At 38.7% G+C, this 20829-nt stretch overlaps 1 protein-coding gene across 1 annotated transcript in view; it reads left to right on the forward strand.

Moving 5' to 3' along the window:
* The window catches only part of LOC139943092 (DNA-directed RNA polymerase III subunit RPC2-like), a 38832-nt gene that overhangs the window by 13000 nt on the left and 5003 nt on the right, over positions 1–20829 (forward strand). The window contains exons 14-26 of the mRNA XM_071939907.1: positions 1402–1555; positions 2291–2464; positions 2993–3120; positions 4001–4086; positions 4797–4920; positions 7693–7851; positions 12196–12316; positions 13455–13598; positions 14763–14829; positions 15167–15272; positions 16365–16461; positions 17105–17242; positions 18942–19091. Of these exons, the coding sequence (XP_071796008.1) occupies positions 1402–1555; positions 2291–2464; positions 2993–3120; positions 4001–4086; positions 4797–4920; positions 7693–7851; positions 12196–12316; positions 13455–13598; positions 14763–14829; positions 15167–15272; positions 16365–16461; positions 17105–17242; positions 18942–19091 (1648 nt within the window). The remainder of the gene's footprint in view (positions 1–1401; positions 1556–2290; positions 2465–2992; positions 3121–4000; positions 4087–4796; positions 4921–7692; positions 7852–12195; positions 12317–13454; positions 13599–14762; positions 14830–15166; positions 15273–16364; positions 16462–17104; positions 17243–18941; positions 19092–20829) is intronic.

A 20829-nucleotide genomic window follows, 5' to 3' on the forward strand; every position in this document is an offset into this window, starting at 1 on the left:
GCCAAACGTGGGCGGATCTCCATGGGTTTAGTTTTGTTGGGTTGGGATCTCTTAGATGCATTCTCTCTCCACACTTTTTTTGAACGTGCACAAAATAATCGTAGCTGGGTCATAGCCAACAATAAGCGGGGCAAAGTCGTAGTGGGAACGCTATTATCGTACAAGCAGCGTGGTAGCATCGTGGTGAGATCTCACTCTGTGGTTGTAATAAAAGCGCAGCACCATCAGCAACTATTTCGCAGTAGAAACAACCACTTGGTCGGCATTGGTCTTGGTGTAATCATTGTTGCAGTGAGTAGGCACTGCTCTTGATATAAAAGCTGTACAGTCGTTATGTAGTCTTTAATTTTCCAAGTTGCTGTGTCTTGACAGCGATAGTGCCATTACTTGATAACTTTTTGAGATTTGGGTGATCTGCATGGCCTTTGTAAGGTTGTAAAGCTGTATGAACAGGGTTTAAATGGTAAAGAGAACTTAGCTGACCACAATACATATCTGGTATTCCTTAATGGTAAGGACATTAAGGACAACTTGGCTCAGCTTGAACATTTTGTCTTATGGATGGTAAGGAGAACTTTGTGCCATATTATTGGCTATATACAGGTAAATGTTGCTACTTTGGAGGAAGAGACATTTATAAACAGTTAAACTTAATTTGTTAAAAAACTTGTTTTTAATTTATGTTAAAGTTTTGCCCAATGACTTTATTTCCAATCTGCGTGATGTAGTAGTTCCTAAAGATAAATTTACTAATGATTTCATGCATGTAAAAAGCAACTCAGTAGACGAATTGTTAAATTGCACTGCCATCAAATTTATTAAGGTTTGTAATGAAACTGCTGATGAAGAAAATATGTTAAAAACATTCAGGTAGTAGTCAGAAAACAATGGGCAAATAAACAAATAGCATTAATATGGAAATAAAAGGGTAGCTATGAGTTCTTTAACGGCCGCTTCAAACCGGCAGGGTCGTTGCTGTGAGATAAATTGCCTTTATCGCACGGCAACGATCCTGCAAGGTTTTAAACAGACATTTAAGAACGAGTCACTACTCTTTTATTCCCATTCATAAATGCCCTTTTGTTCAAAAACGTTAAAAAAATACAACTATAGATACTTTGACAATTGAAAAGTCAAGGTTTGAAGTATTTAGTATTTATTTTGAAGTATTACGCGCGCGTGCTTAGAAATAGATTACGCGCTGTTACTAATAGCTATGAATTGCGCATTCCGCGTGATAATGTTGCCAGCTGGGTATAAACAACTCCAGCTGGTCATTATCAACGGTTTAAACACCCCCCACGTGACGCGTTCTCCACCGATAGGAGTAGCAAAACTGTCTGGGGTATTTATGAATAACAATTTAAGCAATAATTGAAACCAAGTTATGTTTATTTGTAGGTAATATTCTTGGAGTGATTTGTGACCATTTGAAGCTTGTTAAAGCATTCCGTATGATGAGGAGAGCTGGTTACGTCAATGAATTTGTATCTATCTTTGCAAATCATTCTCAGCGTACAGTTTACATTGCTTCAGATGGTGGGCGTGTCTGCAGGTAAGTCAACACTCAGTGTATCTTTGGAGTCAAAATAGAATCTAAAAGAGTTTGATGCTTGCCCAGGGCCCTTTTTCATGGCTCTGCTTACTGCCGACGTCTACGCTTCTGATATCCATTCTCCGCTTGCAGGGCAAGCGCCGTATTTCTGCGCTAGCTGTGTATGTAAGCGAAGACTTCCTAGTAGGAGGGCCTAAAGTGGACACAAATTCCCTGCTAACCCGTGAAAGATGTTTGACGGCAAGCAAAGAATTCCCTTGCTTACAGTAAGCAGAGCGGTGAAATGGGCCGGGTGAAGTTGAAAGCATAATACTTTTCTAGAATCTGGAGAGAATCTGGAGGCTTAAACAAACACACCTAAATAAAGGAACTGTGAAAAGTAATGTAATCTAAAGAAAAACTGTTACATCATTAATATCACACTGAAGTCGTGTTATAGCACATGTATCTTCAAATAAGGTACTAAGGCGCTTGAACATAAAGACACATTAAGACCAAATTTTGAAAGTTTTTGAATTATGAGACTGATTTATTTTTAAGTAGGATTTGAAACTTTGCATGGTGGAAGTACGACATTGTAAAGTTTTGCGGTAACATCATGTCATGATAATCTCTAAATAAATTGGGGTCGTTCTGAAAAGAATTTATTGTTAATCAATTTGTGTTGTTTTCTTTCTTTTTGAGGTGGAGCAGTTTGATATGATTTGATATCGACCATGTTTTGTTTATTTGTAGACCCTACATCATTGTTAGTAAAGGCATCCCTAAGGTAACCAATCAGCATATGCAGGAATTGAATCAAGGTTTCCGTAGCTTTGAAGATTTCTTGCAGGATGGACTGGTGGAGTATTTGGATGTGAATGAAGAGAATGATTGTCAGATAGCTCTCTATGAGTCATTTATTACAAGGTAACTACATGTAGTCATTTTCAATCCAGTCATTTGGCTGTTGAAAGCTAGATGTGTTATACACACCACTACAACATTGTGGTTCATTATTGTTTTTGGTCTCGGTACTTTTGGATCTTGTCCATCTCCCTAGAAGCTACCCTGAAATCTCTCGTTAGAGCTATGTCAATGAGATGACACATCTTGTATCTACATAAGACTACAATATCCGGACGCCTATGTTTTATAACATGGTCAGTCTGAATGTTAAAGTCCCAGAGGATCTTGACCTGGTCGGTCTCTGCAACTTTCTCCGGAGCATGGTCTTCCTTACTCTATATGGTCGTACCATTTTGCAGTCACTTGGACACCCCATTTCTTACACAGATCCCAATAAATTACCTTGGCCAACTTGTCGTGTCTTACTTTGTACTCCGTCTGGGCCATCTTACTTTGTGTTTATAATACATGTACATGAATAATATAGTTAGTTAAAGATTGACTCGTAGAAAATTGATGTGTATGTTTTCTACTTGATTGTATTTACAGTGAGACCACTCATCTGGAGATTGAACCATTCACTATACTGGGTGTATGTGCTGGCCTTATTCCATATCCACATCATAACCAGTCACCAAGGAACACATATCAATGTGCAATGGGCAAACAAGCTATGGGTGAGTCGGTTACTTGTTATGCAATAAGGGAAAACAAATTCAGCAGATGTGTTGAATACCTTTTAAAGGCAGTGGACACTATTGGTAATTACTCAAAATAATTATTGTCATAAAACCTTTCTTGGTGGCGAGTAATGGGGAGGGGTTGATACACGTAGTATAAAACATTGTGGGAAACAGCTCCCTCTGAAGTACGTAGTTTTCGAGAAAGAAGTAATTTTCCACGAAGTTGATTTCGAGACCTCAGATTTAGAATTTGAGGTCTCGCAACTTCAATATCGATTGAGCTCAAATTTCAACAGGTTTGTGAAGACAAGTCTTTGACAATTACCAATAGTGTTCAGTGTCTTTAAACAGGGAATTTTTACATTTGTTATTTTTTGGCACATTTACCATTAAAGTATATGTAGAAAAGACAGATAGTGGGAAAGAGGTTGTAACGTTGATTCCAACACTTCACAAACAAGGTTAACAACACTCTTCTATTCCCTATCTAATAAAGGTTAGTGAAAAGCAGAAGCTCTTGCCAATATCAACAACAATACTCCATTATAGGGGACTTAAACTTATCTATGTACAGGTGGAGAGTAGCATCAGGAAGTAACAACTTCCAAGCTCCATATAGACAACCAACTCACTCTTTGCAATGCCTGAGATATATGTACCTCTCCCAACTTGCATTGGTGGTGATATTAAGACCAAGAAGAGGAAAATCTATTATTTAAGCACTACTGACTCTTGAAAATCTGAAGGCAGGAACCTCCTTCAAAATAAGGAGATTTCTGAAACTTGTTGCTGGTGAACATGGTTAAACGTGAGTGACACTGAAATCACCCACTACAATAGATTAATCTGAAGCCTTTGTCTTGTTTGGTTGCAGGCACTATTGCATATAATCAGCGTAATCGCATTGACACTTTGATGTACTTACTGGCCTACCCACAAGCTCCATTAGTCAAGTCAAAGGTCAGTATCCAGAGGCCCAAAATCTATTTTTTTTAAACCCCTGTTTATAATAATAATAATTAATGAGAAAAATTCATTGAACTTTATACCTTAGATCTTAATTTCTTCATTCATAAGAAAAATGATTGCAGAGTAAGGTTTTTGAAAACTAAAGATAAATGTATGCAAGCTTTTTTATGCTTTGTGCGTTTGCAAGTTTTCTTGCTTTGCACTCATAGTTTACTCACATCCCCGGTGTCTCAACTTGGTTAATAATGGAAGAACTATTGCAGTAGAGTTTAAGCACTCACGCATATTAACATTATTTATGGTATTATATTACTTTTGGTAGTGAAATAATTGAAATAAAGCAAGAAGTATTTGAGACTTGACATTGGTTGAGATTGTGAGCTAAAAACAGTACAACTCATTGAAGATGGTACTTTTTTAAACAAATTGATTTCTCTTCAGTAACTCTCATAAAGCGTATCATCTCCAATACCCCAGAGGGATGTACAATGTAGGAGAGTATGATAGAGTCCCCCAAATGGCAGCGAAAAATAACATAAAACAATTCTATAGACCGTTCCAAGCTACCTGTAGCCATGCCACAATTGCTGGGTCGCAGCAGCGTAATGTTTTGTAAGCAAGGGCATGGCAAAAAAAAATTTTTTTTTAAAACTTTTTACATATGTGTAATGAGTGCGATTGATATTGATTTTGTGTTGTAGACCATTGACCTGATTGGATTTGATAAGATACCAGCCGGGCAGAATGCTATCATTGCTGTAATGAGCTACAGTGGTTATGATATTGAAGATGCACTCATCTTAAACAAAGCATCTGTAGACAGAGGTGAGTCAGTGGTTATGATATTGAAGATGCACTCATCTTAAACAAAGCATCCGTAGACAGAGGTGAGTCAGTGGTTATGATATTGAAGATGCACTCATCTTAAACAAAGCATCTGTAGACAGAGGTGAGTCAGTGGTTATGATATTGAAGATGCACTCATCTTAAACAAAGCATCTGTAGACAGAGGTGAGTCAGTGGTTATGATATTGAAGATGCACTCATCTTAAAGAAAGCATCCGTAGACAGATGTGAGTCAGTGGTTATGATATAGAAGATGCACTCATCTTAAAGAAAGCATCCGTAGACAGACGTGAGTCAGTGGTTATGATATTGAAGATGCACTCATCTTAAACAAAGCATCCGTAGACAGAGGTGAGTCAGTGGTTATGATATAGAAGATGCACTCATCTTAAAGAAAGCATCCGTAGACAGACGTGAGTCAGTGGTTATGATATTGAAGATGCACTCATCTTAAACAAAGCATCCGTAGACAGAGGTGAGTCAGTGGTTATGATATTGAAGATGCACTCATCTTAAACAAAGTATCCGTAGACAGAGGTGAGTCAGTGGTATGATATAGAAGATGCACTCATCTTAAACAAAGCATCCGTAGACAGAGGTGAGTCAGTGATTATGATATTGAAGATGCACTCATCTTAAACAAAGCATCTGTAGACAGAGGTGAGTCAGTGGTTATGATATTGAAGATGCACTCATCTTAAAGAAAGCATCCGTAGACAGATGTGAGTCAGTAGTTATGATATAGAAGATGCACTCATCTTAAAGAAAGCATCCGTAGACAGACATGAGTCAGTGGTTATGATATTGAAGATGCACTCATCTTAAACAAAGCATCCGTAGACAGAGGTGAGTCAGTGGTTATGATATAGAAGATGCACTCATCTTAAAGAAAGCATCCGTAGACAGACGTGAGTCAGTGGTTATGATATTGAAGATGCACTCATCTTAAACAAAGCATCCGTAGACAGAGGTGAGTCAGTGGTTATGATATTGAAGATGCACTCATCTTAAAGAAAGCATCCATAGACAGAGGTGAGTCAGTGGTTATGATATTGAAGATGCACTCATCTTAAACAAAGCATCCGTAGACAGACGTGAGTCAGTGGTTATGATATTGAAGATGCACTCATCTTAAAGAAAGCATCCGTAGACAGAGGTGAGTCAGTGGTTATGATATTGAAGATGCACTCATCTTAAAGAAAGCATCCGTAGACAGAGGTGAGTCAGTGGTTATGATATTGAAGATGCACTCATCTTAAAGAAAGCATCCGTAGACAGAGGTGAGTCAGTGGTTATGATATTGAAGATGCACTCATCTTAAAGAAAGCATCCGTAGACAGATGTGAGTCAGTGGTTATGATATTGAAGATGCACTCATCTTAAACAAAGCATCCGTAGACAGACGTGAGTCAGTGGTTATGATATTGAAGATGCACTCATCTTAAAGAAAGCATCCGTAGACAGAGGTGAGTCAGTGGTTATGATATTGAAGATGCACTCATCTTAAAGAAAGCATCCGTAGACAGATGTGAGTCAGTGGTTATGATATTGAAGATGCACTCATCTTAAACAAAGCATCCGTAGACAGACGTGAGTCAGTGATTATGATATTGAAGATGCACTCATCTTAAAGAAAGCATCCGTAGACAGAGGTGAGTCAGTGGTTATGATATTGAAGATGCACTCATCTTAAAGAAAGCATCCGTAGACAGAGGTGAGTCAGTGGTTATGATATTGAAGATGCACTCATCTTAAACAAAGACAACAAAGCATCTGTAGAAGTTCCCCAAGGTCTTGGAAGTTCCCAAGTTGATGCTGAGGGGAACTTGTTTGTCAACTTGCAATGAGGGAGCTTATAAGAAAACAAAATGTGCCATTTTATAATTGTTACTGTTACTGTACTTCATAATTGTTACTGTTACTGTACTTCATAATTGTTACTGTTACTGTACTTCATAATTGTTACTGTTACTGTACTTCATAATTGTTACTGTTACTGTACTTCATAATTGTTACTGTTACTGTACTTCATAATTGTTACTGTTACTGTACTTCATAATTCTCTTTTTGGGACATTACTTGTAGAACTGGAAAATGCAAATTGACATATATGTACCTCCATATTTTCATGTACATACTGCTATGTACATACTGCTAGTACAATATACTGCTATTTTTACCCTGTGTGGTGTGATACTATAGCACATGAGCTTGGTTAGTAGCAACAGTATCTGTATCATGATGGTGAGTGGACCAGTCAGGATTCTCCACATGGTCATTGATATGAGACACAGTAGTTTACAAATATTGACTGCTTTTAGTGCTGTGGTTAAAACTAAGACACCTGAGGTAATCCTTGGCTTCCTGAGGGCGAAAATGGATAATAATAGAACATGCCGAGGATCACCGAGGAGTTGTAGTTTTAACCCTAGCACAAGTAAAAACAGTCAATATTTGTTTAACACTTGTTAACATATATTGTGCCTAGATGTCTAGTAGAAGCTGCTGTTGCTATGGGTACAGTGAACTTGTTGCTATGGGATAGTACATTGGTTGCTATTGGATAGTTCATCGGTTGCTACAAGTATATGGCCTTGTTTGCTGGGTGTATAATGCGTCAACCTCGGGCGACCTTCTAGTGAAGATTACACTCTAAATCAATCAAGAGGCAGAATATATTTAAGGAATGTTTTAATAATGGATAGTCGATATTCCTGAGTGTTACTAAGAGATATTATTATTGGATTGCAGGTGTTGGCCGGTGTCTTGTTTACCGGAACCAGAAGTGTACATTAAAGCGTTATGCTAACCAGACATTTGATCGTGTGATGGGACCAATGCTAGATGCAACAACTAAAAGCCCAATCTGGAAACATCAAGTACTGGATATGGATGGCATATGTGCACCAGGTTAGTGTCTGGTATTACAAACAGCAAAATGTTAACAACTCATTCAAATGAGAGACTTAAAAGACATATATATACAAATATTTCTTTAACAATTGTCTGCTAAGCAGAAATAAGTAAGATACCAGTATTAAGTTGTACATGTGACATGGTAGTTTAGCTGATAACCAAACTCTGGTAAGCATTTTTCATGTTATGCTTAGCTACTTTTTGTGCTGAAGCAGCTTTATGACATTGGGCCCAGATCATTTGGTTTTCATTCGCTACCTAATTTCATATATTTCCCCATCGCATCTAAAACTGAGCATTTCTTCATTGTGTCCTATTTCTGCTGTTATTGGTGCTAATCGCATTGTTGGGTGTGTAATGAAGTACAGACTCTAGATGAACATGTAGATGACACCATACCAACAGCACATGTTTCCATTCTTTACATTTTCTAACACAATAGACCTTTCTATCGCAACATCACAGCCCAAGTTTTTGCCAACTGAGGTTGGAAAACTATGGAAAGCCACAAAAACAGATGACCACCGTTTGTAATAAATGTCACACAACTATTCAAAAATAGCGTTGAATTTGTTGGAAACAAAGCAACCAATCATGGTAGATATTTTATTCATTTGAAAGTTTGCAAAAAATGTTAAATTGGGTCAGAACATCTTTGATTGAAAAACTTGCTAACATTTAGCGGTCAGTACCAACCAGCGCAGTTTGTTTGTCTATAATGGTAAAGGTCTATTACACAGTAATTCTTGTCCTGCCTGGTGCCTCAAATGTCTTGTGCTTGAATCTACTCCAAGAAGTCAAGTACTAAACATGTATTATACTATTCACTTCTGACTTGCTAGTTAAAAGCCTGACTCATTACTTCAAGCAAAATGTGAATGGATGTTACAAGTCTATAATTCACAATTGCATGTCAATTATTGACATCAAACTTGTCTTTGCAATGACATGAAATATAAACCAGGCTAAAAGGTAAAGTAAAATATTAAAGGATTTGGGTACTTTTTGTAACACAAAACACAATGTCCACAGATTTACATTAAATTTACACTGTTTGAAGATAATGATAGTAGAAAGCATACCTTATAATATTAGTTACTGAGGTGCTGTAGTTTTTGAGAAATGAGTTAAACAATGTCATGAAAATATGTTTTTACATGCTAAAAATGTTTTCATCTCATGATCACTGAGACGAAAATTATTTTCATGACGTTGTTTTACTAATTTCTCAAAAAATACAGCAACTCAGCAAGTAATATTTTCAGGGAAGCTTTCTACCAACATTATCTTCAAACTGTGTAAGTTTAATGTAAATCTGTGGACATTGTGTTTTTTGTCCTACCTAAAGTTGGTCTAAGTCCACTTAGACCGGTTCGGGTTCAACTTTTGTGCGTGTGAACGCAAATAAAGTTAGACCGGATCGGGTTTAAACCCCAAAACTTAAACCGTCCAGCGAGGCGGTCTAAGTCTTAACCGGTTCCGGTTTATCTTTTAACACTGCGTGTGGACAGAATGACATCCGGTTTTAACTCACAACGGACGACCCATTGTGTGGTTCAATGCACACGCCCGGAACCCGGAGTGCATGTATACGGTTTCTGTTGCCTCCGATGCTGAAAAGCACCGAGTATTTATATTACTTTCTTGCCGCTTACCGAGTTGGTGAAACCCTCTCGATCAGTGTATGCAGTTTAACAAAGGCACACGCCCATGATTTATTAAATTCTGAAACAAAATTATATTTTCCAAGCTTTTGTTGTTGAGTGTCCTACAATAAATTGAAACTGTTTTTTATGCGTATACTACGAGCGCAGCGAAGAAGCATATTTGTATTGCTTCTCACATGTACAGCGCTGCCATCCCATAGTGATCACTCTCTGATATCCCATAGTTATCCATGACCGATCCCGTGGATGTGCCTTTCTATTGCCGTCACCGTTACTAGCAATCTAGGAGAATGAACTGCAGTGGGCGCGAGGCTGTGTGTAGGGGAAATTCCCTACGCCAGCAATATCACCACGTTGTTGGGAAGTTGGGAAAATACTGCAAAGTACATGTCGTAACTTGCACGTGTGTCGTTGTGTTTATGAACGAATCGGAATAAAAACCGCGGCACCAGCTTTTGAGAGATCGCAACTTCCAATCGATTGAAGTACAAACTAAAAGTATTTATTAAATCGGAAACAGTGGTATAAAACAAAACACAAAAATGAAACGTGTTCTGTTTCATGGAATATGGACAATATTTTTGTGAGTTTTCTCGGCGGTTTGTATCAATATTTTGTTTGTTTAAAAAAATAATTTCGAGTCGTGTTCATGTTTGTTTTAAGTGCCCATATCCTCCCAACGGTAAAACTGTTACCGCGTTCGATTGAGCCATTTGTATCCAATAATATGCCCTGTCTGATCATCCAGGGCATGGGGCACTCGGTATCTCGGCATACTCGGTGCGTGAATCTGATGAATAAAACCGGATGTTAGAGCAACGGGGTCGCGTCTACTTTGACCTCTTAAAACCGAAGATAAACCGGATCGGGTTTAACTCTGTGCTGTCTGAACGCAATGGGTTTTTATTTTTACGACCACCCCCCGTTGCTCGTAAAAGTTAGACCGGTTCGGGTCTAAGTTAGTATGCTGTCTGAACATACCCAGAGACTATATTTTCTGGGGTTAAAATTAAGGGAAGTGTGATGGACTTCATAATACTGTGCTCAAGTTGGGGCAGTGTTTATGTACATTCAAACCTGGATGACTGTCAATAAACTGAAACTCAACCAAGACAAAACCGAATTCCTGGTAGTCGCATCGCAAGCACATCATCGGAAGCTCACTGATGTGAAGTTGACACTTAGTGGTGTCGTTCTTGAACCCTCACAATCCCTTCGGATCCTTGGTGTCATCTTTGATGATCGTCTTCTTCATGATGCTCAGGTGGCAAATATTTCAAGAACTGTTAAATTTCACCTCCGTAACCTGACTTTGATCAGGAAGTACCTTGATGCTAGTTGTACACATGCAGCAATTCGAGCTATAGTTCTTTCAAGGTTGGACTATTGCAATAGCCTTCTCTATGGAACATCAACAAAGAACTTGCACTCACTACAGCTCCTTCAAAATCAAGCTGCCCGTCTTATCTACAAGAAACCGAAATACACGCATACATCACCTCTCATCCAGACCCTGCATTGGCTACCAGTTTTGCAACGGATTGAATATAAGAATGCAGTATTCACATATAAATCACTCTCTAACCAAGCTCCAACTTATCTGGGCAACCTTCTACACACCCGCCAGTCTTTGTATAATTTAAGATCCACTTCAGCTGTTGTATTGAATGCCCCACGATCACGTACCAATGTAGGATCTAAAGCTTTTGCTGCAACTGGGCCAAAATGCTGGAATCGTCTTCCTCAATCTGTTCGTTTAACCAATTCCCTGAGTTCCTTCAAATCCCAATTAAAAACCCACCTCTATCCTAAGTTACTCTAGATTGTATCATTGTTAATTTCATTGTTTTGTCTGTAAAGCATAAAGTTCTTTTGTTTGGTTGCTATTGTATTTCGTTAGTGTTTGTATCACTTTTCTAAAAAGCGCTTTATAAGTAAGGTTAATATTATTATTATTATTATTATTATTATTATTATTATTATTATTATTATTATTATTATTATTATTATTATTATTATTATTATTATTATTATTATTATTATTATTATTATTATTATTGTTATTGTTGTTGTTGTTGTTGTTGTTGTTGTTGTTGTTGTTGTTGTTGTTGTTGTTGTTGTTGTTGTTGTTGTTGTTGTTGTTGTTGTTGCTGCTGCTGCTGCTGCTGCTGCTGCTGCTGCTGCTGCTGCTGCTGCTGCTGCTGCTGCTGCTGCCGCCGCCGCCGCCGCCGCCGCCGCCGCCGCCGCTGTTGTTGTTGTTGTTGTTGTTGTTGTTGTTGTTGTTGTTGTTGTTATTATTATGTAGCTATTGTTGAAACATTTGGTCTGTTACATTGTCTGCTTTGGTCATTTGCGTGTTAGATTTGAATATTGTCTGGTAGAATGATGTGCTTGATCACAAGTTACCTCTTAAATTTAAATTCCTCAGATCATCTAGACAGTTTCTATGTCACATGATAAGAGATGGTGATCACCCATCCACAATTCTGGATGGATGTGTATCAATGGCACAATGGTACCAGGGTTTGCTCATAGCAACTGTCTCTATAGTCTGAGGAATTCAAATGTGTGCGGTACATTTGTGCCCAAGCAAGTTATTGTACCAAAAATTATTCTAAATCTAACTCGCAAATGGCTTATTGCTAACTAGTGTGATTGTGTTTGTATACAGGTGAGAGAGTGAAGAACAAGCAAGTATTACTCAACAAGTCAATGCCAGTAGTTACTATGAATCCACTCCCTTGTAATCCAACTGGTGAACAACAAACAGAATTCAGAGATGTGCCTATTACGTAAGTTTCCTATACTCTCACTACAGTCAGTCATTGTCCTTCTAAAGGGTCTGGCTACGTTTTGTTTGACACAAAACACAAATGTCCACAGGTTTACATGAAACTTACGCGGGTTTAAGATAATGATGAAAGAAAGCTTCCCTTGAAATATTACTTGCTGGTGTGCTGTAGTTTTTGAGAAATGATTTTAACAGTTTTACGAAAAATAATTTTTGTCTCAGTTTTACGAAAAGTATTTTAGCATGTACATCATTGGATACACGCGACTCTCCTGAAAACATTGCTCTTTGATTTTCACGTTTTTTCTCAAAAAATTGACTAGTGAGGCTGAAACTTCAACAGGTAAATTAGATTACATTCATCTTCATTCAAATGATTCATAGTCAGTAGTGATTCATATCATGACCCAAAACGGTAAAACTTGCTCTACAAAAGGTACTAAACCCTTAATAGCTACATGTATCAATCATCGGAGTTGCAGGTTGTTTTTAATCATTGCGAGTCTCTGGTTGTACCAAAGATTATAATTAAGCCCTAATGGTTTGAATTTCAAGAATTTTTCTGAGTAATTGGTTTCCTTTGAATATATAATTAAACCTGAACTTGACAAAGGAAATACAAAGATTAGGTAATAATTGTCTTGCAAGAAAATATGAGTAGGTACTCACTGTGTTTCAAAGAATCTTGGCTGGAAGGCATGGCTGATCATCTGCATGTTATTCTGGAATCTCCAAAAGCTAGGTACTTGCCTACCATGGAGCCAAACACCGACTATGTTAAGAATGGTGGCACCCTGTCCATTGTTATATGCCACATTCTTGTACAAGAACAATAAAAAGGTTTGACATTGGGGACTACACAATAACCCCTGTAAAAGGGATATTACAAGCATGAAAGCCAGTAACTTGTAACTTGTAACTCTTCGTGCTGGTGTGTTCCATAAGACATCCTACTGTCAAAAATGTTGGTCGATCCAAACTTATTTCAGTCGTAATAAACCATCCAGAAAAATATTGCTGATGTACATGTCAACCGGCCTGAAGTGGTCCAGACTAGTTTTTGGAAAAGCTTTGCACAATGTACTGTAGTTTTGAGTAAATAAATATACTTTCCATCTTCTATTTTATCTGTTATAAAGGTTTAAAGGAACCCAAGATTCTTACATTGAGAAGGTTTTGATAACTTCAAATCCTGAAGAAGCTTATCTTATCAAAGTCCTTCTCAGACAGACCAGAAGACCAGAGATTGGTGATAAGTTCAGCAGTAGACATGGACAGAAAGGGTAAGGTCAGAAAGGGTAAGGTCAACTCTCTGTGACAACACTTACTTTATGGACACTCAGAAGTCATATGTTTGGCACGGTGCCAGTTCAAAGTGTTTTAATGGATCTATAGAGTGGTGTACCTTGATATGTCACTTCATAAAAACACATAGTTGTATTACATGCTAGTGGTACATCGATCATGCTTATTTGTGTAAAATTAATAAGAAAGCATTTGGTTTTAGGTCCTAAATCTTGCTAAACCAATAAATGTTTCAATCATGTGTATAAGAACCTATATTGAAGGATCGTGGCCGAGCGGTTAAGAGCACCGAAATCAAACTCTAGTGTTTCTGATCAGCAGAGTGTGGGTTCGAATCCCCAGCCGTGACACTGTGTCCTTGAGCAAGACACTTTTAACCATTGCTTCGTCCTTCGGATGGGACATAAATCCATTGGTCCCATGTGTTGTGTAACGCATGTAAAAGAACCCAGTGCACTTATCCAAAAGCTTGTCCTTTGGATGGGGCGTAAGCCGTTGGTCCCATGTCTTGTGTACGCATGTAAAAGAACCCAGTACACTTATCCAAAAGAGAAGGGGGTTCGCCCCGGTGTTCGTGGCTGTAGCTGCTGTATCCGCCGTAGCACCTTGTAAACCCTTGTACTACGTAATTGGGTCTCAGAATTCATCACTTCAATAACCTATCTTTTGAAAGTTTGTATATACTAAGCGCCCTGAGTAACTTGTTTGGTACAGTAGATACGTGCGCTATACATGTATACATGTAAGACTTCCATATTACGATATAACTATTATGCAAAATGTTGTGATTTTAATGTTGTGATTTTATCGTCTGCAGTTCAGGGCGTTGCAGACGATATCATACCCAGGCCTGATGCTTCACGGAGGCAACGAAGGCGATTGCCTCCATTTCCCCTGGTCAATTGCCTTGGTGCCCTGGAATTGATCCAGTAGAAATTTACAATTTTCCTCATAGGGTGCCCTTTATCAAGGCGAAAATGCCTTTGTGCCCTTGCCCTTTCAAAAACAAAGCATACAGGCGTGCATACCTGGAATATTGTGAAGTGCATCAAAGTCATGTCAATTGCAGGTCATGTCCGATCTTTGCTTTCTGATTGATTGTATGGTTTGTATGTTTACATTGGTTTATGATTTGTTGATAGTGTATGTGGCCTGATCGTGCAGCAGGAAGACATGCCGTTCAATGATCTAGGAATGTGTCCAGATATAGTAAGTCAGCTTGTTCCAAACAGTTTAGCAATCATTTATTTGGTGTCATTAATGTTTAAATTATATTCAAACAGTTTCAACAGACACATTTTCAAAAATCTCACTAAAATGTTGTTAAAATAAAAAGATCAGAAATGCCACAAACAAAATCTCCCTTTTCCTCCCAAACCACGAATGCAATTGATATGTCACATCCAAGTATTACGTGCCACAATAATAGCCTGTGAGAAAAACTCTACTGAGGTCCAAACATCAGGTCATTAAAACAAATAGCAGAATACTTTTTCAGTAGATAGAATTCATGTTACAACCTTTTTTTTTGCACATTGCCCCTCAGGTCATGAACCCTCATGGGTTCCCCTCTAGAATGACAGTGGGTAAGCTCATTGAACTACTTGCTGGTAAAGCTGGAGTCTTGGATGGAAAGTTCCATTATGGAACAGGTGAGTTATTGAAATATAGTAATCAACCTTCTAAACATGAAAACCAGAGCTGCAGAATGCACAGATTCATTTGAAGATGAGGCACTAACCTCTCCTTTTTCAGCAGAAAGTACAAAGTGTTAATGTCATACAGCATGTTAGGGAATTGGTTGTGGTTTGTCTACGTGTAATAGGAATAGGGAAACTGTCTGAAGCGCTTAAGAGAATCAGAATCAAACTAGAGTGTTTGATTCTAGGTCGCGACACGTTTGTCCTTAGGCAAGACACTTAACCATGATTGCTGTTTACTCCCTAAGGAGCGGAGATGGTTTCAAGAATGAATTAAGTGACCCAGTGACCAGGGGTAATAATGTTGGAAGCACTTCAGTGTGTGTAAAGCACTATGTACATGTAACAAACCATCATTATTAAGGGAATAATAGGGTAGCTACTAGTTCTTCCACGTTCATTTATAACAGGCATGGTCGATTTGCCGTGTGATATAAAGGCCCAACTGAAGGCGAGGGCCTTTATCACACGGCAATTCGACCATGCAAGGTTTTAAACGACCGTGAAAGAACTAGTACATGTAGCTACCCTTTTATTCCCATTCATAAATACCTTTTTGGTTAAAAGGCTTAATAAAGTAAGAAACTCTTTAAAACTTATCCGTTTCCGAGTGCTTGAGCTCTGTATGTTTCCACCTCCATGGTATGTTCAGTATACATGTTACATGGATGAACATGTGCGATGTCCGTACGCGTGTGTTTTCCAGTTCCGTTGCGGCCCATGCGCGTATAGTCTTTGTGCATATTCGCTGGTTTGCCTTTCACACACAGCGCAGCCAACTCACCGACAGCGCCTGCATTGCCCGTAACAGGAAACGTCTTGCATCAAGACTAGCGCGGAGTCTCCACTCACTACTGGTAGTAACAAAGGTTTTTAAAAAAGCATGTGACGCGCTCTCCACCAATAGGAATAGGGAAACTGTCTGAGGTATTTATGAATGTTATATTATGAAGAAAGTCCATTCTTTGTTGTCAAGTTGTGATGATATCATGAGTCACATTGTCTCTGTGTCACTGTTGTTTATTATGTGATTTTATTTGGCAGCGTTTGGTGGTGATAAAGTGAAGGATATTTCTCAAGACTTAATCAAGCATGGTTTCAACTACCTCGGCAAAGACTACTTGACATCAGGTATTACAGGGTAAGCTACAAACAAATTGCTTTCACCGCCTGTCACTATAGAAACACAACTTGTGTAAAAAAGAATATTACATGTGTGTTGATTTTCAAATATTGCTGATTTGTGATGAAACTTATTGGTGACACTATTGGTCATTACTCCAAATAATTATTAGCATAAAACCTTACTTGGTAACGAGTAATGGCTCCCTCTGAAGTACATTGTGTAGCCTAGTTTTTTAGGAAGAAGTAATTTTCTATTAAAATATTTGAATTTGATTTGGAAACCTCAAAATTAGAATTTGAGATCTCGAAATCAAGCATCTGAAACCAAACAACTTCAGGTGACAAGGGTGTTTTTGCTTTTGTTATTATCTCGCAACTTCGACAACCAGTTGAGCTCAAATTTTCACAGGTTTGTAATCTTATGCATATCTTGAGATACACCAAGTGAGAAGACTGGTTGCAAACTGCGTACCTATGGTACATGTATAAATGCAAAAAATAGTTGATGGTCTGATGTTTCAACCCTAGCAGAGACTGTGCGTCAGGCCAGTAATTTTTTATTTACTTGCACTTTGTGAAAACTTTGTGAAGATTGTTAGTAATGATATGTACATGTACATTGTATCTTACCATACCACCATGATTGCTTGCATTGTCAGGGAGCCATTAAGTGCATACATCTACTTTGGTCCAGTATACTACCAGAAACTGAAGCACATGGTATGTGATAAGATGCATGCTAGAGCTAAGGGACCTAGAGCTGTATTGACTAGACAACCTACTGAGGGAAGATCAAGGTAAACTATTCATCTCTCACAAAAACCTGGTTCATACTTCATGCATATGTGAATGCAATACAAATGTTGATGTCACATGGCTGTTTTGGCAGCGAATGTTTCACAGGAGTTCAGCGCAAGTCAACTGAAGCAAATTACTAGTTGCAAATTTGTAACGTCAAAATTTGTATCGCATTGGCATTGGCAGGAAGTAAACCGTGCTTAGGAGAATAAAAGAGTGGTGATGCGTGATTAGCCAGACTTGCCTGAAGGTTCAATAAAGACGGAGTCACTATTTTATTCCCATACACACATGTAAATGCCCTTTTCGTTAGACATGTGAGAAAGCAAAATAATGTTGCAAAATCTGTAAAACTTTTTCTGTTAAAGTCAAGTCTGGTCATGTCAGTCACCCTGAACACTTTGGCCAGCCAGGATGGGCCAGAGCACAGGACAACCTACTTTTGTTGTAAATGTCTGGTAATGAAACCAAGGATGCCTCCTCATAGGTGAATGTGGACACTATTGGTAATTCCTCAAAATAATTGTTAGCATAAAACCTTACTTGGTAACAAGCAATGAAGAGCTGTTGATGGTATCAACGAAATGGTGAGAAACGGCTTGCTCTGAAGTAATGTACAATGTAGTTTTCGAGAAAAAGTAATTTTCCACGATTTTAAATTTTGAGACCTCAGAATAGATTTTGAGGTCCCAAAATCAAGGATCTAAAAGCACACAACTTTGTGTGACAAGGGTGTTTTTTCTTCCATTATTATCTCGCAACTTTGACGACCATCTGAGTTCAAAATTTCACGGGTTTGTTATTTGTGCATATGTTGAGATATGCCAAGTGAGACGAATGGTCTTTGACAACTATCAATAGTGTCTAGTGTCTTTAACAGAAGAAACATGGCCCTGGTTTAACGTGAAAGATGTTTAAAGCATCACTTCCTGCTTGGTGAACCAATTGTGTCGCTCATGACTATTCACGCCCAACATACGTTACTTACAAATTACAGTCAGACATCAGTAACACAATCATTCAATCTTTTCAACACTAGTTTTACAAACAGTATGCCGCGATCCAACTTGGGAATTATAAATTAGTGTCACGACTAGTGTTTTGACAACATAAATCTTATTTAATTACCCCAAAACTTTGTACAAGTCAGTGTCTTTTTGCTTGAGGAAACCTGTAAAACAAGGGTGGTTGCTATGTGAACCAGAAACACCAGGGTTAGCCACTACTCTTCAAAGATATGTTTTCTGCGTTTTCTGTGGAGCATTACCAATCCTAGTACTCGAGGGAACCTACAGCTTAGTGTTTCATCAAAAGGGCAAAGCAATTATATTATCACCATGGGCACAATGCCACCTACATACTCCCATGACTCCTGGGGCCAAACAGGGTTACTCCCTTCACAAGCCCGTATGGATGTAGCCATGGGTCTCATCCACAAGCAGCATGGCTGGTAGAGGAGAATTGACTACCTTCCCAGCTTTTTACAAAACAATTATGGTGAAGTGGCTTGCTCAAGAACCGAAGTGTCATGAGTGGGAATCAAACACACATTCTGCTGATTAGACACACCAGAGCTTGAGTCCAGTGTATTTAACCACTTGGCCATGCTACCTGTACATATATGCATATGTGTCTCCTACTGATGGATTTAAAATCCCTATTGAAAGTTCAATAAGTAATTGTTGGTTTGTATTTCAGAGATGGTGGTTTAAGACTTGGTGAGATGGAGAGAGATTGTTTGATTGGTTATGGTGCTAGTATGTTACTCCTAGAACGCCTAATGATATCAAGTGATCAGTTCCAAGTAGATGTATGCGGACAATGTGGACTCCTGGGTTATTCTGGATGGTATGTACATGTAGATGTAGATATACTGTAGAAAAGCCACCCTGACAAGCTGAAAGCAAGATGCAGTTTTGATAACATTTTGATATGACCAGGACACATCACTTTAAGGTCAAATGAACAACTTATGCATATTTTTAATGTGTTCAATCGTTAGTTTCTAATTAATATTTCTTCAAAATTCAATGGCTTTGGAATGAGTTATTCACAATAACTGATGTTAATGCAGGTCTGTATGCGTCGATTTTGAAAGGGCAAGGGCACCAAGGCATTTTCTCATTTGTAAAGGGTACCCTATCATGGGCACCAAGGCAATTACCAGGGGGCACGGTATCAAGCATGTTAATGATTTTTTCCCTTTCAGACTGAAATGCTTATAATAATAATAATAATTGTGGCTTCTTACAAAGCGCACATGTCCGTCACCCAGTGACGCTCCTGGCGCTGTAACATATAGCCTTGATCAAGGCTGTTGACGTACTGTTCCCCGGCCCGGTTCGCGGCACATGCATGCAGTGCATACACAATGTACATTACCATACATTGTACAGCGAGAACAGTATAGCGTAGTCGTGAGAACGGTCGTGTCTTTGTATTTTCAACCTCATACACGTGTCTCAAACAACAGCCTTGATGGGTTTGATGGATTTCCAGCGACTTACAGTTTTGTTTTACTAGTAGGGATTTCTCCCTCGCCCGCCGCCATTATTGCAACGATACTACAGCCACTGCTTGTTTACAATACGTCGACGAGCACATGTGTGCTAGTGCTTGCAGAACAACGTTGTAATTGACATCGCAGCGAGAGTTTATAGGTCAACCAACAACCAATGAGAACGGGTTGTTAGTAAACATTAGCATAATGAGCTCCGCCCTAAATTTTGGCAGATACAAAACCATCAAGGCGCTACTTAGGAAGTACCCATGTACCGTAAGTGAACCCTATACTGATGGTACATGTACATGTACAGTACGTATGTACACGTATTATTATGCTCTGTGTTATGTATGTGGGTGCGCTGGCGGAATTCAGTGATGGGGACTGGGATTTTGCAGATCGCGGCTGGCTGTAGCGCCTTGATCAAGGCTATGTAACATACAGTTTTTCCTGCAAGATGTCGGACTACGTTTGAATTATGAGACCTAATTCTGATAGCACCATGTAATGCTTTACAAGGTGCTGTGGCGCAATTTGCTACCGATCAGACCAGGAACACCGGGGCGAACCCCTTCACTTTTCGATAAGTGCACTGGGTTCTTTTACACACGTTACATAACACATGACCAACGGCTTAATAACCCATCCGAAGGACGAAGCAATGGTTAAGTGTCTTACTTAAGGACACAAGTGTCACGGCTGGGGATTCGAACCCACACTCTGCTGATCAGAAACACCAGAGTTGAATTCGGTGCTTTTAACCCGCTCGGCCACGACACTTCCACGACACTTATGTCAATCAAAGAATCAATTAATCAATCAATCAGCCAATCAAACATTCAAACAATCAAGAGTAAAATGCTCTCACTACTACCAGCTCCAGAAGAATGTTCCCGTGTTCATCAAGTAATGGGGTTTCTCTGTAACATATTCAGGTCACTCATAACAAATTTACAGATGTATCATTTAAAGGCAGTGGACACTATTGGTATTTACTCAAAATAATTATTAGCATAAAACCTCACTTGGTAACGAGTAATGGAGAGCTGTTGATAGTATAAAACATTGTAAGAAACGGCTCCC

This window comes from Asterias amurensis, chromosome 10, assembly GCF_032118995.1.
Source record: "Asterias amurensis chromosome 10, ASM3211899v1".
NCBI classification, from domain to species: domain Eukaryota; kingdom Metazoa; phylum Echinodermata; class Asteroidea; order Forcipulatida; family Asteriidae; genus Asterias; species Asterias amurensis.